This window comes from Terrapene carolina, unplaced genomic scaffold (assembly GCF_002925995.2).
Source record: "Terrapene carolina triunguis isolate 2854851 unplaced genomic scaffold, T_m_triunguis-2.0 Scaffold706, whole genome shotgun sequence".
NCBI lineage: Eukaryota > Metazoa > Chordata > Testudines > Emydidae > Terrapene > Terrapene triunguis.
Window position 1 is genome coordinate 3295007 of NW_020665057.1, and position 21595 is coordinate 3316601.

General features: G+C 44.1%; 1 protein-coding gene across 4 annotated transcripts in view; it reads left to right on the forward strand.

The window, feature by feature from the left end:
* The first annotated feature begins 2489 nt into the window (after positions 1-2489).
* NPNT (nephronectin) overlaps positions 2490-21595 on the forward strand; it is a 90750-nt gene continuing 71644 nt past the window's right edge. For all 4 annotated transcript variants that reach the window (XM_026659863.2, XM_026659865.2, XM_026659864.2 and 1 more), the window contains exons 1-2: positions 2490-2728; positions 5331-5431. In XM_026659863.2, the coding sequence (XP_026515648.1) occupies positions 2655-2728; positions 5331-5431 (175 nt within the window). In that variant the 5' untranslated portion in view covers positions 2490-2654. The remainder of the gene's footprint in view (positions 2729-5330; positions 5432-21595) is intronic.

Below are 21595 nucleotides of genomic sequence, written 5' to 3' on the forward strand. Positions count from 1 at the left end.
GAAATAGCGGGACAGTTATACAGACAACTTGGACTTTTATTCTTTGCCTCTGCTCAACTTCATAGGGATCCATGTATGCCACAAGTATTATAGTAAGAACAATTGAGAAAATATTCACATCATTGCCTAGAAATGAATATGAAATACGTTTTACACATATGCCTGAGTGTGATTCGGTGTTTGGGGTACTCTGGCACCTGTGGTCATTTTGTGTCAACTGGATAGGGTTCAAGTGCGTATGGGGAGGAAGGATGGATTTGTGATTAAAGTATGGAGTTGGAAGGTATGAGATGTAGGTTGTGTTCCCAGCTCTGCGGCAAACTTCTTATGTGATCTTGGGAGCAAGTCACTTAATCTCTCTGTGCCTCAATTTCTCTTTATATAGGGGGAGAATAATAGTAGTACCTTAAAAACAACAAGGAGTCTGGTGGCACCTTAAAGACTAACAGATTTATTTGGGCATAAGCTTTCGTGGGTAAAAAACCTCACCTCTTCCGCCCAAATAAATCTGTTAGTTTTTAAGGTGCCACCGGACTCCATGTTGTTTTTGTGGATACAGACTAACACGGCTACCCCCGATACAGTAGTACCTTAATCACCTGGGTATTAGGCTTAATTCATTAATGTTTGTAAAACACTTTAAAGAAGCTGGATAGAAGTTACTGGAAGAGGCTGATTCAGCACATCCCACCAGCAGGATTTCTCTGGATCCCAAGGCTAAATTCCTCCTGGAGCAGTGTCCATGGCTGGTGCTGTGCGGTGTAATTGGCAGCTCCCAGTACCAGTGGAGGTAAATTTCCTCCATTTTCTACTGTCACAGATAATTAATATAATTATGTATCTGTCCAACCACTTGAATTTTTACTTGTTAATACTACAATAAACACACCCAGCCTATTTACAGGAAATCTTCCATAAATTACCTTTTCCCCTGTGAATGGCTAGGTCCATAAAGGGATCTCTTAGAAAACAGTATTTGTGACCTCATATTAACTTGTATTTAAGAATAATTTTATCCAAGTACTTTTACTGCACCCATCATAGTAATATTGAGGGATCATGGGTCCAATCCTGCTCCCACTGAAGTAAATGAGAGTTTTGCTATTAACTTCAATGGGAACAAGTCCCATATGCACAAATGAAAAATGGTACAAATTCCATCTGAAAGGACCCATAGTCTCCATTGTTTACATAGGTCTCTTAATTGACTCAACTTCTAATAACAACTACATGCATTACTCATAATAACATCAATTGTTTAACACTGCACTGTATTAGTGTCAACTACTGTACTTAACTGTATACACAGAATACATACTTGTGTAATCTGTATAACTATACTGTGCCAAACATCAGTCTGTGTACTTACAAGTGTATGCTTTCTACCAACGTCAATAAACAGGTGTCTGCAGGAGTCATTAAAAAGAAATTGTTCATTAATAAATTTTTGCTAGGTATTCGGAGAGACTGAAATGTACCATAACCAGCACTTGGCACTGTGGAATGTGTTTGATAATTAATATTTTAAAATTACAGTTTGCATTTTAAAAACTATTACTAGTGACCTCAGTTGTACACACCTTTGCCATCTCTCTGGCCTGGATAAAAGCCCTGCATTGTACCCGGATGCAAAGCCCTTAGAAAATTCCAGCTGGTACAGCAATACTGGCTACTGCGAGCACATCAAACCTGTCCTCTGCTCTCTACACTGGTTTCCCTTAGACTACTGAGTCAAAATTCAAGATCATTCATTATTTTCAAGGCGCTCAGTGTCTTGAGCTCAGGATAGCAACTCAACTAAAATTCTGGGCTGAGGCTTGTGGTTGAAAAGTGTGCCCCTCTGGCACCCTGGAACTACCACCAGGGCAGAAACATGAATAACCCTCTGGAAATCAATGGAACTTCTCCCACGAGTAAAATAAACAAGGCTTGGGCTGCAGTACAATTTATTGATTGAGGGCATTCAGGACCTGCTTAGCACCTTGCAAAATCAACCTTCCTTATCATTAAAAAAAAAAAATTCATCCTCCTGCAGCCCCTGGCGGGAAGTTAAACGAAACCCTGCAGCCGCAGGTGTTTGGGTAGCGCCGTTTGGTAAGGAGGCATTTGCACAGAAGCTCGGTCGCGGCTTTAATCGCTGCCAGGTGCATTGAAGAAGCCGCGCGCTAGGGAGGAGCCCTTTTGCCCAGCAGGGGCTGTTACGGATCTCGGAGCGCCGACACCGTGCGTGGCCCCGGGGGCACAGTGCTACCCCCGAAGGCGGCAGGCGGGAGAGTGCCTCTCTCACGGCCGAGCGCAGGGGCTCGCTGGAGCTCGGGGTTTGGGCTAGACGCCACGCCGCTCCCTTCGCGTCCCCGGCCGGCCCGACTGCGCCCCTGCAGGCTGCCGGCGGCGCTGCCTCACCGCCTGCCCGCCGGGAGGGAGCGCGAGGGGCTCGCGGCTGCCGGAGACCTGCTGCCGCGGCCGGGCGGCTCCCACAGCAGCCGGGATTAGCAACAGCCGGAGGCCCCCGCAGTTCAGCTTTCAGCGCGGCGGGGCGGAGGGCGGCGCTGCGAGTGCCGGAGAGAGGAGCGGCGAGCAGCTGTGCTGCCGGGCATCCCTCCTCGCGCCGCCGCTCGAGCCGCAGCCCCGAGACTTTGGTGCTCCCTCCAAACATGGATTTATTCTTCCTGAGGTTACTCGCGGTGGCCTGGCTTCACCTGGAGGCTGCGGCGGAGTTTGACGGAAGGTAAGGCGCGCCTTCGGGGAGAGACCCCCCTCGCCAGCACTGCTCTGGCCGGTGCTCCCAGGGGAGGCAGGTCTGTGGGGAGGTTTCCCTGGAGGTTTTGGTTATAACAAAATGTAACGAAAAGCACCTGCACCCCCTGCTCTCAGGCTCGTGGGGGAGAGAGAAAGGTACAGGGCTGACACCTTGCAGGCACTTGAACTGCGGGGATCTGAGTTGTGCAGTGGAGTTGATAGAGACACCTGTGAAGCCCAAAGCAACAGAGGGTCCTGTGTCACCTTTAAGACTAACAGAAGTATTGGGAGCATAAGCTTTCGTGGGTAAGAACCTCACTTAAGAGACTAGCCATTCAGCTCTCCGAGACTCTGGCAGAGCCAGTCCTGAACACTTTGCATCTAAACATAGTCATAAGTTTTCAGTGGAGAGATCCAAACCTATTTTTTCCCCTCGTGGTGGGAAGCTAAGAAAAAGAACTAAGGCAAACTCAACAGTGATTGTCAGGTCATAAACAAGTTAGTCTCATTGTTTGTACCTTCAGTTTAGTAAATGATTGAACAGCAGCAATTCATTGTCCTCTTTTGAAAGTTTGACTTACCTAATGGCAGGATTTTATTTTTTCTAAAGATAAATCTAGGATAGACAAAAGTGAAGAACTGAATAAACTCTTTTTATATGTGTGGTGGAGGGATGAGATTTACATCTTGTTTTTCTTTCCACCACTAAAAAATTGTGTCCACCCCAGATTTAACCTTCACGAGTCTCTCCCGCCCTTTCCCACTCATATATATTAGTGTTAAAATAATTCTGAAAAGCTATACATATAATATTAGTGTCTTATATGAACATATCTCAGATGTAAAGAGATATGCATGCTATGACAGGTTTGAACAACTCCAGAGTTCTTTTAACTTTATTATGCAGCTGATACTCCTACAGGCTACATCAGTACAGCTGAAAATTCCAGCCTGTGTATTATCTATGTATAATTTATCACAACAAGTCCTGGATGATTTGATCCTTTAGAGGGTCATTAAAAATGTATGTAGAAGGTCTGACTGATGCAAAGCATTCTCACTTTTGGGGAGTGGAGTTCAAACTAGGGTCAAAAACAAGTGGAGCCTTGAGGTTTTAGCCTCCAGTGGAAACCTCTCACATTTTCTCTTCTCCACTCTTCTTCCCCACTCCCCAAGCCAAAAAAAAAAAAAAAAAAAAAAGCACACCTGGCTGTCATAAAGCTTACTGTGGTCTTGAAATGAAGACTGAATTGGTTTCTTGCTTCTCAAGACTTCGTTGACAGAGGTGAACTAGCTGAGGCTAGTGAGAAGTAACACACCCTCTTGCACATCACCTGGCATAAAGCAGTTTAAAGAGGTATGAGGCTTGGTAGGCTGTCTTTCATGGCATCTAAATTATACACATTTTATTTATTTATACAAAGCGTGTGTGTGTGTGTATACACACACACATTTTGTATGTATATGTGGCTATAAATTAAGTAAAAAGAACAGGAGTACTTGTGGCACCTTAGAGACTAACAAATTTATTAGAGCATAAGCTTTCGTGGGCTACAACCCACTTCTTTGGATGCATAAATTAAGTGTTGTTCTTGTATATAATTTTTGTTACATCATCAAGTGCTTATGGACATATACTGCAAGATTTTTTTTAAAAAATGCTTCCTATAACATACAAACCAAAAGTAGTGCCAAGAGGCATTTAAACAATGTACTGTATTGAAAAAAAAATTACAACAAGTTTAAACATGAATCTAGATAAATGAAATGTGAAAATGAGTGTTGAGGTGAAGGAATGTGTGTAATCAGTATTGTTAAACTGTGTCAAATGTAGTGAAATATTTAAACACAAATCAGGGAGTAGTTCATGTATAATGAAAGACTGAATAGGTTTTCAAATGAAAACACTAACTATGCTTTACTGTACATGGAAATCAATTAACATGTACATACCAAATATTTATTTTTATAATTTGTTCAAATAGTGTTTTTTCTTGCTTTGTTTTACATTGTTATTAAAATGTACTAATTTGATGACATTGCTTTCTGAATGTTTGACTCCAAATGTAACCTAATTCATTTCATAGGGACGAGGCAAAAAAAAAAAATTAAATTCCCCTTTTCCCATTATTGCCTGTTTGCAAGACAGAAACTTGTCTTAATTTCTGATATCTAGGACAGGTTTCAAACTTAGTCATTAGTTCAGATTTGTGAAATCAAAGTTGAAACACTGTTGATGACAGTTTATTACTAATAAATTTTGTAAAATTCAGATATCTGATATTGCTTATGACCATCCTGTGAGTGGTAGCAGTGAGCATGCTACAAAGTATATTAGATGCTGCTATTTCTGGTTTTAAAATGTCTCTTCAGTTAACACCGCCCTCCCCCCCTCCACACACACTGTCCGAGTTCTACACTAGGACAGAAAATGTTTTCACCCTACACGCTAATATTAAAGCAGCTATGTTAACCAGAAAGATACTTATTTTAAAAGGTAACATGGATTTTCTTTAGAAAGGATTTATGAATTGTAGATAAGGGTGGTTTGTTTTTTTTCTTGTTTGTTTTTTTTAAACTATCTTGTGCAGGTGGCCCAGACAAATAGTCTCCTCTATGGGATTGTGTCGGTTTGGAAGTAGAATTGATTGCTGCTGGGGCTGGGCCCGTCAGTCATGGGGGCAATGCCAACGTGAGTATCATCACTGCTGGGGCTTTTAGCCACTTAGAAGGGGCTTGTACACACCTATTAATAGCTTTCACATATTCACATACACACATAATTTCAGGGTTTCTGACATAAATGGGGCATATTTAAAGGGACACGGTCAGGTTAAAAAAACATATATTTTAAGAAGCAATTTGTGTTATTAATAGCACCATAGATAATTAAAGCTGAAAGAAATATTAAATCTAATTTACTCTTTTGCTGTTAATACTGTTGGTTGGTGTATTTTTGCATTAAATTTTGTTTAGGCAACGAAAATAGACTAGTCAGTTTCTCTTTTGTTTCTCATCAATTTTACTTTCTGGCTCTCATGCCCTAACAGAGGGCTGCAGTGTTTTGGTTTGCAAAAACTGCAGGGAGGAAATATTTACATCCCAGGGAAAACAAACAACCTATTGCTGGAATTTGAACAAAAACATCTTGGAAATGTTCCTTATTGGTGTTAGGTTAAAGCCTTCTTTTATAACCCAATCTATGGGTTTAAATCAACCTGACAGTGTCCTTTTAATAGATCACATATTAATAGAGACACATCTGAATTTTTTGCATTGTTATAATCCTTGTTATAACTATTGATAATCATATAAATAAGACTTCATTAAATCAATTTTAAAAATAGCATTACATTGGTAACCAGAGCAATACAAAAGTGCTGATTTTTTTCCAGGGTGGGAGGAGGAGATCTCAGTTACATTTATAGGTTTTTGTCCTGAAAACACTTAATATATACTTAACTCGTGAGTAGTTTCCCATAGGTATTTGCAGGATCAGACCTTTGGAAACTTTTGCATTTTGATCCAGCTTGCAAAATTAGATAAATTTCTGCTAAACAATATACAAGCAGAGCTAAGAGGTGAACATTGATTACTGCTCATTTTGCAGTGCTGTGAAAGAAAGTGGCAGCAGAGATCCCAATCTAGTCTCTAAGCAAAGGTTTTGGTCAAATCTGTAAATAACAATAATAGTTACCCCTTATAAAGGGAGAAGGTTAATACAATCCAGCATTTAATGGATAATAAAACGGTGACTAATTAAAAATAGATGTAAAGTGCTGTTGGAATATAACAAGCATGGAATTCTATTTAGCACCTATGGGCTCACATCATCAGTCCTTTGGATTTTAGAACTGCAGTTTGTAAGAGAAATAGTCATTTCCCTGATATAAACATTTGTAAAGGGAAGGATTGCACCCAGAGGTAATATAATCTATGGCCATCTTTTATAACACAAATATACAAATTAAAATTAAACAGAGAGCATGTGTGTCATACTACAAATACTCTAAGCAGCAAGGCATAAGTGAGTTTTACTATATTTAAATAGTATTTAGTTCTTCTGATTTCCCCTTCACCAGCTAAGTTCTCACTTTTGTTGTGACAATGAGCTCAGCTCATCACAGTGGCAACATTCAGGTTGAAACCAATCTGTATTTCATATTTGACCTTCAATTCCCCACCACTGCCAATTCTGCTTTGATGTACATCCTGTATTATAGTTTCAGGAAGTGAATGGCTCATGGTGATAATGGCACAAAATACATAACTAACAGTAGAAAGTGAATTTTTATTGCCCCATAGCAAAAAGTGATGAGCTTAATTCTTTCAGCTTTGTGTATAGTTGGCATGAAAATGTCCCTACAGTTCTAGAAGTAAAATGTGATACTGTCTTGAAAGTTACAGTGTTGCTGTCATAAAGCAATTAGCAGCTATGAAATGGGAGGGTGAAAGAGTCCCTCATTCTGTCTCTTGGCAGCATGGAAGACATCACATAAACTTTAAAGATTTCTCCCCCTTTTCCTTGTGGTCTGTATTCTCTTTAAGTGTGTATGTTCCATGTTTCAGAATTATGGTAGTGTTCTGAATATGTTTCAAAGACACAATTAACAATTTTCTAACAGAAACTAGAAGAGTACTCCATCTCTAAATCATACTTCCATAATATTTCTTATTTAGTCACAGCAGCTGTTTTTAGTTAACCCATAAATTGTCCTTGAAAATCTGACATTATATATCTTTCAAAATCATACTGCTTAGATTTGATTCAGGCATAGAGTCAAGTCTGAAATTATTCTAGGGCAGGAGTAGGCAACCTATGGCACGTGTGCAGAAGGTGGCACGCGAGCTGATTTTCAGTGGCACTCACACTGCTTGGGTCCTGGCCACCAGTCCGGGGGGCTCTGTATTTTAATTTAATTTTAAATGAAGCTTTGTAACCTGGTCCTTGCCGGCCTAGGCCCCAAAAACGCCCAGAGACCAACGGAGGTGCAGCACCCGTGTCCTTTTATTGTTTGTGTCCGTTCCCACCACCTACTATTTACAAATATTTACAGAGACCAACACTCTTGGAGACTACTAGCTTCCCAGCCAGCAGGGATCTAGAGCCCACGCTCCTCCCTTTCCTGTCTTCCCCCCACTTCCTGTCTCTTAGCCAGCTTTATAGGGCAGGCTGGCTCCCCAGGCCTGCAGGTGGATCCCCTCTGGTAATTAGGGTGTGGCCCCTCAGCCAGCCCAACTAACCCTTTTTCCTCTGGAACAGGGTTAACAGGGGCCAGGCTTGTTTCTCCTAGCCAGCACCCTGTTACAAGCTTCTTAAACATTTTAAAAGCCTTATTTGCTTTACATACAACAATAGTTTGGTTAAATATTATAGACTTATAGAAAGAGACCTTCTAAAAATGGTAAAATGTATTACTGGCACGCGAATCAGAGTGAATAAATGAAGACTCGGCACACCACTGCTGAAAGGTTGCCGACCCCTGTTCTAGGGACTTCTTTTTTAAAAGGAAGTTAATAATTATCGATGGGCCTCCCTTGACTTATTTATTAATTGACATGTCTAAGTGACTTTGTGGGCATGCTTTCAAGTCTACTTATGAAATTTTCAGAATAGCAAACAAAAGCCCATTTTTCACATATCTTCTGTTTCAAACTCTGTGGAATATTTGGTATTTTATTCCTGATATCACTGCTTCCAACAGAGTTAATGGAAAAGTATGTCAAGGCTACAAAATTATTATTATCATTACTTATTTAACTGCAAGGAGGCATCCGATCCTAATGCTTTTAGAATTCAATCATAGAAACAAAAGGAGTCTGATGCTTCCTACATGTGTATTTCATGAACTATGGGGAAAATGGTTATATTGTTTTCATACACACAAGTAACCATATTATTCCAGTCTAAATTTTGTATTAGAATTTTATTTTAGATTAAGGAAAATAACAAAACAAGGAAGAACAAAAGCTAAGTGTTCATGAGATAATACATAGTTAGTATTGTCTCTGTAACATGCCGCATCAACTATGCCTGACAAAATGGCAGCAGTTCCTACAGACCACCAGTTTTCAATATTTACAGATGTAGTACAAAGAAAACAGTTGCATAGCTAAACCCATCCTTTCTGATGTCATGGTCTCTGTCTGCTGTCTGTTCACACGATGCTACTTATTGCTTTCATTACTGGATGGTACACCCTTCCCCTTTTGCTACTGATTCTGTTTTTGAATGATGTTAAAAGCTTAGAAACATTGACTGGCTGCAGTTCTGATGTCATTATTTGGGTGGCATTATATTATAAGGGGCGGCTCTGTTGCAGCAAGCGCATCTATACTAATCCCCACTACATAAATCTTTCATATTTTTTCTGTTTGGATTTTGGAATTGAATAGGGATGACGTCATTCATAGTGACTGTAAGAACTTTTTTTTTTTTTTCAGATTCCCTTTAAAATATTTTGTAGACTAAAATGGGGGCAAAAATCCCTCCCCCTTCTCTCTCTTCTGCCATATTTTTAAAAACATAAAACTCCAAACCCATCATTTAATCTTCTTCACTCTCAACTAGCTTTTCAAAAGAGCTCAAAGATGGATTTTTCAGTGCTCCATGCCCACACTTGGGGCCACATTTTCAAAACTGCTCAGCACCTAGCAGCTCCCGTTGAGATACTTATGGCCAAATGACTTCCAACATGCTGAGCTCTTTTGAAAAACTGACAATTCCTTTTGGTGCTTAAATGGGAGCCGAATTCTTGTGCGGGATGGGGAGGAAATCTGGCTGATTATGGATGCTGAGTCCTTTTGAAAATTCTGTCCTGTAGCTCATGATGGGAGGTTAAACTAAATGAAAGTGAATCTTTCTGGTGCAGGCAGCTAAATTGCAAATCTGCCCCAGCTATCCATTTCAGGGTGGTGGTGTTCAATATGAGAGATCAAGCTGGCATAGAAAAAGGCAATCCAGGCCTTGCTGGGAACTTTCAGACGTTTTACTGTACAGAGGGAAATCACCTGCTCCCATTATGGTAAAATAAAACTCCCAGTGAGAGCAGAATCACTCTCTATGAGCAGGGCTCTCAATATGCACAGGGCTTCTTCTACTAGCCATGTGTTTTCTTTGCCACTTCTCAGCCCACTATTAGGTGGAACAAATCTCATTTATGCAAAGACAAAAAGTACTGAGTCAGAATTAAAAATAAACTAACAACGGACCAGACTCAGAAGTGAGAAGGAAGTCTAGAGGGAGTTAAAATTGGGGTAACTTTCGGGTGACCATACTTCCCTATGCTGAATACGGGGCACCTGGTAAAATTACTCATATTCAAGCAAGTTCAACGGCAATCAATCAGAACTATGCAGTACAATGTTCAAATTAACATCAAGCTGACTGAGCCCCCATTTAAAAGAAATACTGCGTAGTTGGATTCTTTTTATTTGCCTTCTTATCTTTAAGGCTTTAGGGTTCACACAGGGAAGGGTGACGTACACGACCCGCCCCGCCCCCTCCAGATGGGGAGGGGTGACCGACTGAACTGACCATCCCCGCCCGGCGCGCTCTGCCCTCCATGCCTGGCTGGGCCCCGGGACAGACCCGCCTCTCCCGGTACCTGACACCGTGTCTTCCCAAGGCAACACTTGGGGGGGGCGGGTGCGTGCAGGGTCACATGCCCTCCCCTCCCCAGATTTCTGCCATGGTTCACACCAGAATGTGGCCAGCAGGAGCATTTCGGCACTATGTGGGAGGGAAGGGACGGGAGCTGCTTCCAGCCGCAGGGGAGAATGAGGGGGAAGGGATGACCTGGCCTGTGTCTTTGCAGAGCTTATCTCTTCTCCTTCAAGTGTTGTCCCTGTGGGTGCTCCACTCCAGGTCAAGGTGTGTCCCTGCGCCTTCAATCGGAGATTTTCGCAGCAGTTCCCATACGGGCCACACACACGTGGTGCCTGCCTTGCACGCTGTCACATGCACGGCCCGGACTCCTCAGTTCCTTCTCTACTGTCCCTGTCCAGAGACAGAGTTTAGCAGTCCCACTAGTTTCACTCTTCATAGCCTTTATTTAGATACAGTTCTAGTAATTAGTTTTTGTTACTTATTTAGATAAGTTTTAGTTATTACTTACCTCCTATTTAAAAAAAAAAAAATTCTTTACCTCAGAGTTAGTGACTCCCAATATACCTGGTTGTCCAGGCCTCAAGAGATGCATAACATGCAGAGAAGCCATCCCCATCCCTGATGGCCATTTTCAGTGCGTACGATGTTTGGGGGAATCCCATGTACCCAAAAAATGCGTACACTATTTAAACTTAAAGCGCGGACCCGCAAGGACAGTGACCTGAGACTGAAAAAGTCCCTCAGACCCGCATTGGACCCGGGCCAGCAGTCTTCCTCCCGACAGAATTAAGTGCCAAAAAAAATGGCAAAGAAATGACTGGCTTTCTCCCCTCTCAGGGGGCACACATCTTCCAAGCAGTGGCTGACGACTTTGGCTATGTCAGTGCTGGCCACTCCACGGCTCAGCACATACACTTCTTCAGGCACCTCCAGCACCAACTGCATGTCAGCGGCCACACGCTCCAGTGCCGAGGCTCAAGGCTTTGAGTTGCCCGCCTCCAATGTGGCACCGTTCGGTTACCGACAAGAAACCGGTACTGACTAGTGTGACGGCACTGATGCCACAAACTACTGCTGCAGCACCTGTGCTCCCTGTGACATACTTCTCAACACTGACTCCGTGCGTGACCCCCCCAGGGTCTATAGCACCTATACCATTGGCACCGGCTCAGCACGTGGTGCCTACGGTGCAGATACTGCCTCAGGCAGCTACATCCGCTCAGCACAGAGAGCTGCCAGTACTGACTGCGCCTCCTGCATCGGCACCGTCTCAATACACAGCGCCTTACATGCCTATAGTGAATCACCATTCAGCACTGTCAGCTGTCGCACCACCCCAGTTTCTCCACCATAGAGACCTGGCTATCTCTCCCACCCCAGAGACTCCTCTACTAGGCACTGACCTCTCACCGGGACCGTTGGCACCTTACTTACAACTAGCCCCTGCCCCTTCACACCTCTCGAGTGGGGAGGATGTGGATGGCATTTTTGTCTCCACACTATTCTTCCCCTGTTAAGACACCTGTGACTCAGGGACATCTTAGATCCCACTCCTCATATACCAGGGAATTCCCACCCTGGTATGGCCACCCATGGATGGGACCACCCTTGGATGGGACCACCCGTACCCTTCCCTGGCCAATGGCCATGCTGGAATCCCTGGGAATCTTATAAGAAACATTATTGCACTTGTCCTACCTCACGCAGAGAGTATCTTAGATCTTCTCCCCAAACAATGATGCCGAGCTACGAGACAAACCAACAGCTCAGCAAGTGGAGGACATTGCACCTGACTAATAAACTCCAACTAATAAACACTCATCTGTCTCGCCCAAAGAGGCTCTTATGCCTCCGCCACCAACAACAGCTGACGATTTCACACACTTCCAGGACTTGTTTAAAAGAGTTGCCGATGAGCTCAAGATCACTCTTGAGGAAGTGTCTGAACACCAACACGAGCTTACCGAAATTTTACAACCTGTCACCTCTTCCAAAATAGCATTTCTGATCAATGGGGCCATCATGGAACCAGCTAAAACCGTATTGCAGACCCCGACCACTATACCCCCAACCTGCAGGAGAGCGGACCGCAAATATTACATCCCCTCCAAAGGTTCCATGTTTCTCTTTACACACCTGTTGCCCAATTCGTTGCTGGTTGAGGCGGCCAACCAGGAAAATAAACAGCAATATTTCTGGTCTAGCCCATCTGATAAGGATAGCAAGAGGATGGACTTATTTGGCTGCAAAGTGTATTCATCTTCCACCTTACAATTTAGGGTGGTGAACTATGTGACTCTATTAGCAAAGTATGACCACAGGAACTATGCTAAATTCATGGAATTTATTAATGACATTCCTGAGGACAAGTGGCGATAATTTAAAGCCGTGGTCTCTGAGGGACAGATGATATCCCATATGGCTCTTCAGGCTGCCCTTGATGGTGCTGACATGGCTGCCAGATCCACAGCCATTGTCATGCGGCGGGCCTCATGGTTTGGTTCCTCCTCCTTCCCACGGGAGATAGAGCACTATTGAAGATCTTCCTTTTGATGGCGAGAAACTATTTGCAGCAAAAATGAAGAACCTAACAATGATGCTTCCCACCATCCACAGCGTCTCAACCCCCTCCACTGAACAAGCAGATTTGAAGCCTTGGTCAAGGGTATAGAAGACCTCCCACCCACTCCAGCGCCTACTGCAACCATCCGTCCTTTTGGACACCATCTGCTCCCATTCCTCACCAACTGGGAAGCTATCACTATGAGCAAATGGGTCCTAGAAATCATCCAATTGGGCTATATCAACCCCTTCCTCTCCATGCCTCCCACCCACCCTCCCTCCCCATCCCTCTTCAGGGATCCTTCTCATGAACACTTGCTCTGTCAAGAGGTGCACCGTCTTCTACAACTAGGAGCAGTGGAGCGGGTACCCACTCAACACCGAGGGAAAGGATTTTATTCACGCTATTTCTTCACCGAAAAGAAAAGTGGGGGGATGACGACCTATTCTCGATCTTCAACAACTAAACAGGTTCGTCAAGAAACAAAAACTCAGGATGGTTACACTGTCAACAATCATTTCGGCGTTGGAGCAGGGAGATTGGTTTTCAGCCCTCAACCTGCAAGATGCGTATTTTCACGTCACTATACACCATGCCCACAGATGCTTTCTCAGTTTTGTGTTGGGCGTGGATCATTACCAGTACAGGGTTTTGCCCTTTGGCCTTTCATCTGCTCCCTGAGATTTTTCCAAAATTCTAGCTGTTGTAATGGCACACCTCAGAAAAAAGGGAATCATTATTTTTCCTTACGTGGATAACTGTCTCCTGAAGTCTCAAACGTGGTTGGAAGCCATTTGAGTGACCTACACAACCGTACATTGCTTTCACAGCCTTGGCCTGCAAATAAACATAAACAAATCTACTTTACATCCTACCCAGCAATTAGACTGCATAGGAGCCCACCTCGATTCCACCACAGGTCTTGCATCACTTTCACACACTGAGCAACCTCCTCATGAGGGTACAGAGCAGCCCACAGGTCACCGCTCGAGACTGCCTACAACTTTTAGGCCACATGGCCGCATGCACATTTGTCGTCAGGAACGCATGCCTGTACATTTGATGCCTACAGAGCTGGCTAGCCAGTCTACAAACATCAACGTGCACAGACTAAGCAGACTGCTAACTATGCCCTCAAAAGTCAAAGATTTGCTCATATGGTGGACCTTTCCTCTCAACCTGTTTTTTGGGGTTCGCATCCTGCAGGATCCTCCCTCCATTATCATCATGACAGATGCATCCCTCACCGGCTGGGGAGCACACATGGACCATCTCACGACTCAGGGCCTCTGGTCTTCTACAGAAACGACGCTTCATGTTAACCTGCTAGAGCTCCGAGCTGTCCGCAATGCCTGCCTCCATTTTCTTCCCCTCATCAAGAACCACAAGATCAGAGTCATGACCGTTGACATATCATGTATGTTTTCCATAAAAGACAAGGGGGAGCTCAATCCCACTCCCTGTGCAACCAAGGCTATAAAATTTTGGAACTGGTGCCTCCAACACAATATTCACATCTCAGCCTCACACCTCCCAGGTTCTCAGAACACTATGGCAGATGAGCTCAGTTGATCCTTCCCCCTCCATCACGAGTGGGAGCTAAATGACACCATTCTACATGACATTTTCCAGAGCTGGGGCTATCCCCCACTGGATCTCTTCACAACTGCAATCCACAAGAAACGTCCATTCTGTTCCAGAGCAAGTCTGGGAGAGAATTCTCTGGGATATGCATTCATGATCACTTGGCCTGACACTCTGCTGTATGCATTCCCACCAATACCTCTGCTGAACAGAGTGGTACAGAAAATAAGGCCAGACAAGTCCCAGGTCATTCTAACAGCTCCAAAGTGGCCCAGGCAACCGTGGTACCCCTTTCTAACAAGGATGTCCGTCCGTCCCCCGATCTCGCTTCCCCCACTCCCCAACCTACTATCATGACGCAGGGGCCAGTTATATCACCCCAACATAGCGATGCTCCACCTCAAAGCATGGCTGCTCAATGGCTCTCTAATGAGGAACTAGCATGCTCAGTACTACCATGTGCACTACCTATCTGCAGAAATGGAAAAGGTTCAACACTTCAGACACACCCCTCCGGCTTCCGCCCCTCTTCCACTGATTCTAGACTACCTTCTAGAACTCAAAGTAGCTGGGCTTTCTCTTAGCTCGGTAAAGGTTCACCTAGAGGCAATCACAACATTCCACCACAAGGTATATAACACTACTGTTTTTTTGCCCATCCTGTTACCAAAAGATTCCTCAAAGGTATCCAAACGCTCTACCCAGACGTAAGACCACTGGCAGAGCCATGGGACCTACACCTGGCCCTCACAGCTTTGATAAACCCTTTGAGCCCTTGGCTACCTGCTCCCTTTTACACTATCCATGAAAACTGCTTTCTTAGTAGCAATTACATCCACCAGATGTGTGTAGGAACTTGGAGTGCTGATGGCCGAACCTCCATATACTGCCTTTTCAGAGACAGTTACATTCGTACACATCCTAAATTCCTTCCTAAGGTGCATTCATCCTTTCACCTAAACGAACCTATTCACCTACCAACATTCTTCCCAAAACCACATGCTAATGCATTTGCACACGCTTGACGTTCGTAGAGTGTTATCCTTCCATCTTGATAGAGCGAAGCCATTTAGACAGATCCTTAGGCTCTTTATAGCTATCACTCAATGATCTCAGGGCAAAGCGATCTCCACCCAGACACTATCCAAATGGATAGCAGACTGCATACGTCTGTGTTACCAATTGAAATGAGTCCAACTTCCTGCGGCAATCAAGGCACACTCTACTAGATTAATGTCCACTTCCGTAGCATTTTTCTGCAACGTCCCGCTTTCCAGCATATGCAAGGTGGCCACCTGGGCTTCAGACCTTATGTTTGCTAAACATTATACTCTCATGCAGAGTCCATCATTGGACACCTGACTAGGTCGCACTGTCTTATCAATAACTTTCTTACCAGATTTGAAGTCCGGACCATTCTAAGAGATACTGCTTTTCAGTCACCTGGAGTGGAGCACCCACAGGGACACCTCTCGAAGGAGAAGAGGAGGTTACTTACCTTGTGCAGTAACTGACGTTCTTTGAGATGAGTGTCCCTGTGGGTGCTCCAATACCCACCCTTCTCCCCTCTACTTCGGATTTTGGAGCAGGCTTCATTGTAGAGAAGGAACTGAGGAGTTCGGGCTGTGCACGTGCTGTTCAAGCACTGACAGCGTGCGAGGCAGGCACCGTGCATGCGCAGCCCCGTACGGGAACTGCTGTGAAAATTTCTGTTTGAAGGTGCAGGGACGCACCTTGACCTGGATGGAGCACCCACAGGGACACTCATCTCGAAGAATGTCAGTTATTACATAAGGTGAGTAATCTCCTCTTCTCTTTCTCCCCCCCCCCCCCAACCTTGCCTGTGACTGGAAGCAGCTTGTCCATTCCTGCCCACACCATGTTGAAAGGCAGCTAACATCTCCAGGCTGCTGCTGGCCACTGTCATAACCCAGCCACCTCCTGTGCCCTGCGCCCCCAGCTACGGGGTGGGGAAGGGGTTAGGAAGGGGTTAAGCACCAGGCCCAGGGAACCTGACTGCAGGGGCTTCAGCGAACCCGGCCAGAGAGGTGGCTCAGCAGGGGAGGGTGCCAAGAGGACAGAGCAGCCCCACACTCCCTGGGGGCAGGACCTAGGGCAGAGGTGTAGGGAATGGAGGGGCTGCTGTGGAGCCTGCAAGTTTGGGTCTTGAACAGGCTGGAAATCACTTCTCCTCCATTCCCCTGCCACTCCAGAACTTAGCTGAGGGGTATAGAGGCTTCCCCGTGCCAGCGCTGTGCAGGGCTTTGGCACATGCAGGGCGTGGCTCCTCCAGGCCAGAACCCCGGGCGGGAGGGTGTTGGTCTTTCCTGGGGTGCCAGCCCAGCCAGAGGCAGTGGGTGAAGGAAGGAGCCTGCAGGCCAGGCTGTTGGTGAGCTGAGCACTTCAACTAGGGTCTGGTTGTCCGCACAGCATTGGATGAGCCCTGCTGATGGGGATATGGAGGAGCAGCAGATCTGGGGGGGAGCGGTGAAGGGGCAAAGCAGGGAGGAAATTGAGAGGTGGAGCACATAAAAGGCTGATGGGTGGGCAGCAGAGGTGACATGTAACTGGCTGCTGCCTGGCACCTGCCCACACTCACCAGCCACTGTAGCGTGCAGCCAGTGCCAGTCGGAAATGGGACAGGGGTCAGGGTCCTGCTGGCCGAGAGGTGGCATGCAGCGGGGGCTGTGCTGATGGACTGGTGTGGGGAGCGGCCAGCCCCGTGTGCTGAATCTTCACCCCACCATCAGCCTTGCACACCCACCCCCATCGTCGGCCACTGGATTCCCACACTCACTACTGGTAGGAGGGCGGCTAGCAAGCAGGGATCTGCCCAGCAGCAGGACCCACCAGTGTTGATGGGGAGGGTGGGAGACAGAAAATACGGGACAATGTGCCTGTTTTTAAGAAAAAATCGGGACACCTGCAGGAGAGCTTAAATATGGGACTGTCCCTTTAAAAACGGGACTTCTGGTTACCCTAGGTAACTTACACCTTCTTATGACCTGTCTAATGTGCATATTTTACCAGTTAATACTCCTCCTACAATGGCTTAGACTTCCTTACTTCTCTAGACTAACATAGACTCACACCTACTTACCAAGATGTAACTTATACCTCCCACACTCATCACCTCTGAATTTAGCCTACTGAGGCTAAATTAGTGTCAGGGAATGCAAGGTGGGGTAACTTGTAGCCATAAGACAGGAGAGTATGAAGAATAATAAACAGTTGGGGGAAGAAGTTGGTTCTTGCTTTAATTTACATCTTTTTTCACCTTCTAGTGCCTCCGTGTGTAAATTGCACTAACTTAGATTGTTACACATAGATAAGCAGGTATACATTCGTCTACTTCACTGTAAGTGAATTTGCAATGCCTTGAACATCACCACTAAGTTTAGCCCCTCACATCTGTACCATGTCAGTAAAAATAACCTGTCTCATTGTTAGAAAGGAGATGAAGACCTACGCTGAACATTATGATGATACTCCCAAATCCTCCTTCCAAAACTGGCACATTTTTTAGGGGATGCTACAACAGCTGAAATAATTGAAAGAGCTCCCAAGCATTTTGGATTATGCCTCTGATGTTTTCCCAGAATCAGTTTGTGAACACCAGTGCAAATTTAAGTTAGCTATCTAAGTCCATATTGAGGTTCCTAAGTAAAAATAGCAAGATTTTCAAAGGCACTGAACACCTGCAGCTCCAGATGACTATAACGAGACTTGTATGTGCTCAGCACTCAGAAAATTGACCCAGTGGGATTTAGGAGCCTAATTTTAGAGACTTTTAAAAATACTGACCCTATACCATAACCATTCTTATTTAATACAGTGAAGGATCAAACAGTGTTTCTGGGATTAATAGGTCTGATGTGGAGATTTGGCTTGTGGATTAAACCTGGCATACAAGGGCTAACTTTGAAGTGACTGAAACTTTTAAAACCAATATAATATTTTAATTGGTAGTTTATTTTTATGTATTAATAAAAATGGAGACGTTCAGATATTGAGGCCCTGATCCTGCAAATTGCCCTGCACAGGCAGATCCTTGCAGTTGTTTGGTGCTCCCTTGATTTCCGTGGGCCTGTGAGTGTACACAGTGATTGGTCCATGTGGAGTAATCGGTAGCATTTCCGCTTTAGTTTGCTTTTTGCATCTTTAAATTCCAAAACTGAAATTACTTCATAAATTCCCAGTTGTGCAACCCTTACTTATGTAGTAGTACTGTGTCTGCAGCAAGTGCAAGATATGGATGCTTAAAAATATGAAGCTCTCTTGGGTTTTTACATAATGCCTATTGCTGTGGTATCCAAGTGCTGCACAAAATTAAAGCCCAGCTCATATGGTTTTTTTCTCACTTCCTTCTTCCTCCAGAGTATTTTGATTACAGCATAGATACCCACGGTACTCTTTTTTTTCTAATTAAATTGTATGCCTTTGTACCTATGTGCCTGCATGCAGTGAATGCACTTTAAAAGCATGTATGAATAACTGTTACATAAAAGACAAGCCTGTCACTTGATTAGCTTAAGACAACTAAATGATGAATCAGCTAGGGTTCAATGGTTCCCCCAGTTGTAGTAGTGCAAAGGGGACCTTCTATGTGGAAAACTCCTGTTTTGTAAACAGCTTTGCGACGGGCCTGCTGTCCATTCCCAAGGCCTCCTCCATGGGTCTGAAATGTGCAGCTGGGTATGGGATGAGCCAAAATAGCAAAGATTTGGGCATGCATCATCACACACACACCTACCTACCTACCTACCTCCCTCCCTCCCTCCCTCCAGGCACCAGCAGAAAAGCCAGAGGAAAGTTAATGCAGCCTCAGACTGCTTGAATTGTTCAGCCTCCATATCTATGATGGGAAATTCCTGGGCAGATGGAGATTCCAGAGGCAACAGCAGCTCAAGGGAATCCTGGCAGCCTATCTCCAATGGAGCTTCACTGCTAGTGGGCTGATGGGGCACTGAGAGTCCCAGAGCTGGTGATGAGCCTCTTTATGACCTGCCCTGTCCTCTGTATATTCTAGGATATCCACAGCGCTTGAGGGCAGTCCTCAGTTGGGAGAAGCTGCCCTCCCCTGATGGAATGGTTCAGAGAATACCCTATGATGGTAGTTGTCTTCTCACCAGGGTTGCCTCCCCTGGATATTTCTATACGAGAGGGCAATCCAGGCCTAAACTTGCAAATGTCTCTGTTGGGCCAGAAGTCTGTGAAGCTGTGCTGATGTACACTAGCTGAGGATCTGGCTCAACCAGGCTGAGAAATACGTTAACCAGCTAGATGACATGTATAAACAATGCATCCAACATTACTGTATACTGAAGAGGATTATTCTGGGGTTTAGCATAACAGATAGTTAAGGTACAGGATGGAAAAAGATATTGTTTCAACGCAGTGCCTTATAATAGAAATGATATGGCCCATGGAAACTCTCTCTTGATTTTTCAGCATGAGAGTGGCAGTTCTGCACCTGCCAACAATTCAGTGTGGCTTGTTTGAGGGTTCCCCCCACTCCCCATTACATTATCTAAGCAATAATCTGAGTTGCTCATCGGAACAGTTATTCTTTGTTTGACGTATTGGTCCATTTGACTGAATTATTCACGTCTATGTTGCTAAACAAGAACCAAGATTCTATTTAGATCACAAATGTTTCTGTGGTTCTTTCAGTGGCCATACAAGACTGTTTCTATATGTCCATATATTTCTTATGTAAGATTCACCTGCTTTGGACTTGCCTGCATGCCTATTTGCAGCTCAGTTGTATGCCAGTTTTACATAGTTAAGCTACACTAAACATTCATGCTGTGCGTTGCCCAGAGAACATTTGTCTTCCATTTTAAATTGTCTGAAATTGTAGCTGAAGTACAACAGCCAAGATCTAAACTTATTTTAGTAAATAAGGTTTTGAGAATGAAAGACTTTATTAAGATAAAGTAGAAATCAAAATGTAAATCTTTTGAAGGAATAGCTATAAAAAGCAATTTGAAGTTTCATTTTGAATGCAGATTGGACAACTCCTTTGCTAGGGACAGTGGTAAGAAGAAATCTTCTTCCTACATTCAAATATGTGCAAATATGAAGGCTAAATCCTCAGTTGAAATAAATTGGTGGTAGCTATTCTGTCAGCTCCTCAGCTGATGTGAACTGGTACAGCTCCATTGAGGTCGATGGAGCTATACCAATTTATACCACCTGAGGATTTGGCCATTTGTCTTCAAATGCATAATGCCATTGGACAGAAAGGTAGAAGTGGCATATCAGTAGGAAGTGTTTAACTGAAATTCCTACAGTAGATTTTATTTTTTTTAATAATGATATAAGTTATTACCATCGGCCATCCAACAATGGAACTCTCCTTAGCAATAACAAAGTCTATGTGAGATGTCCTGAGAAGTCTTTAGTAACAATGGGTGTACTTAAAATAACATCTATCTATCATCTTCCACCATTGAGGTAACTGAGGATCTTATAAAGAGATCTTAACAAAAATAGGCCAATGATCAAATTTCCTACCATCTTCCACTGAAGTAATTGTGATTATGTTTAATGGCATAGGTGCAGGGCAGTCAAAGGAATTAAACAATTCAATATTCATCCCATTGGTAAAAGTAATGTATAAGACTACACAAACCAGCCTCAGTAATGCAGAAGTGGTTTGGTAGTTTTAGCCAAACATAGTAAAATGCACTATCCCAGAGCTTTTATATTACCGACACCAAGGAGTGGGGCTTTCACAAGTATACACAGAGGGTGCTAGAAATGCAGATGTAACCAAGTGCTTTGCTGGAAATTTTGCATGATGCTGCCTTCTCACAATAGCTGCGAAGAAACTATATGGTAGATGCTGCTGCTGCTGCTCCTCCTGTCTTTATGAGATAAAATAAATATTTTTCTAAATGGTGTAAAATATATTGATAAACATTTTAAAGAGAACTGCAAACACAAGGTTTATACTCTCATTGATGCCTGTATGGAGGTTTTTTTTGTAGCTCTCATTAGCATTGATGGGAGTTACCATATAAATCCCTTCATGCATTGATGGGAGAATAGGCCTCATTGTTTAGGATTTCTATTTTCTGGGCATAACAATGCTT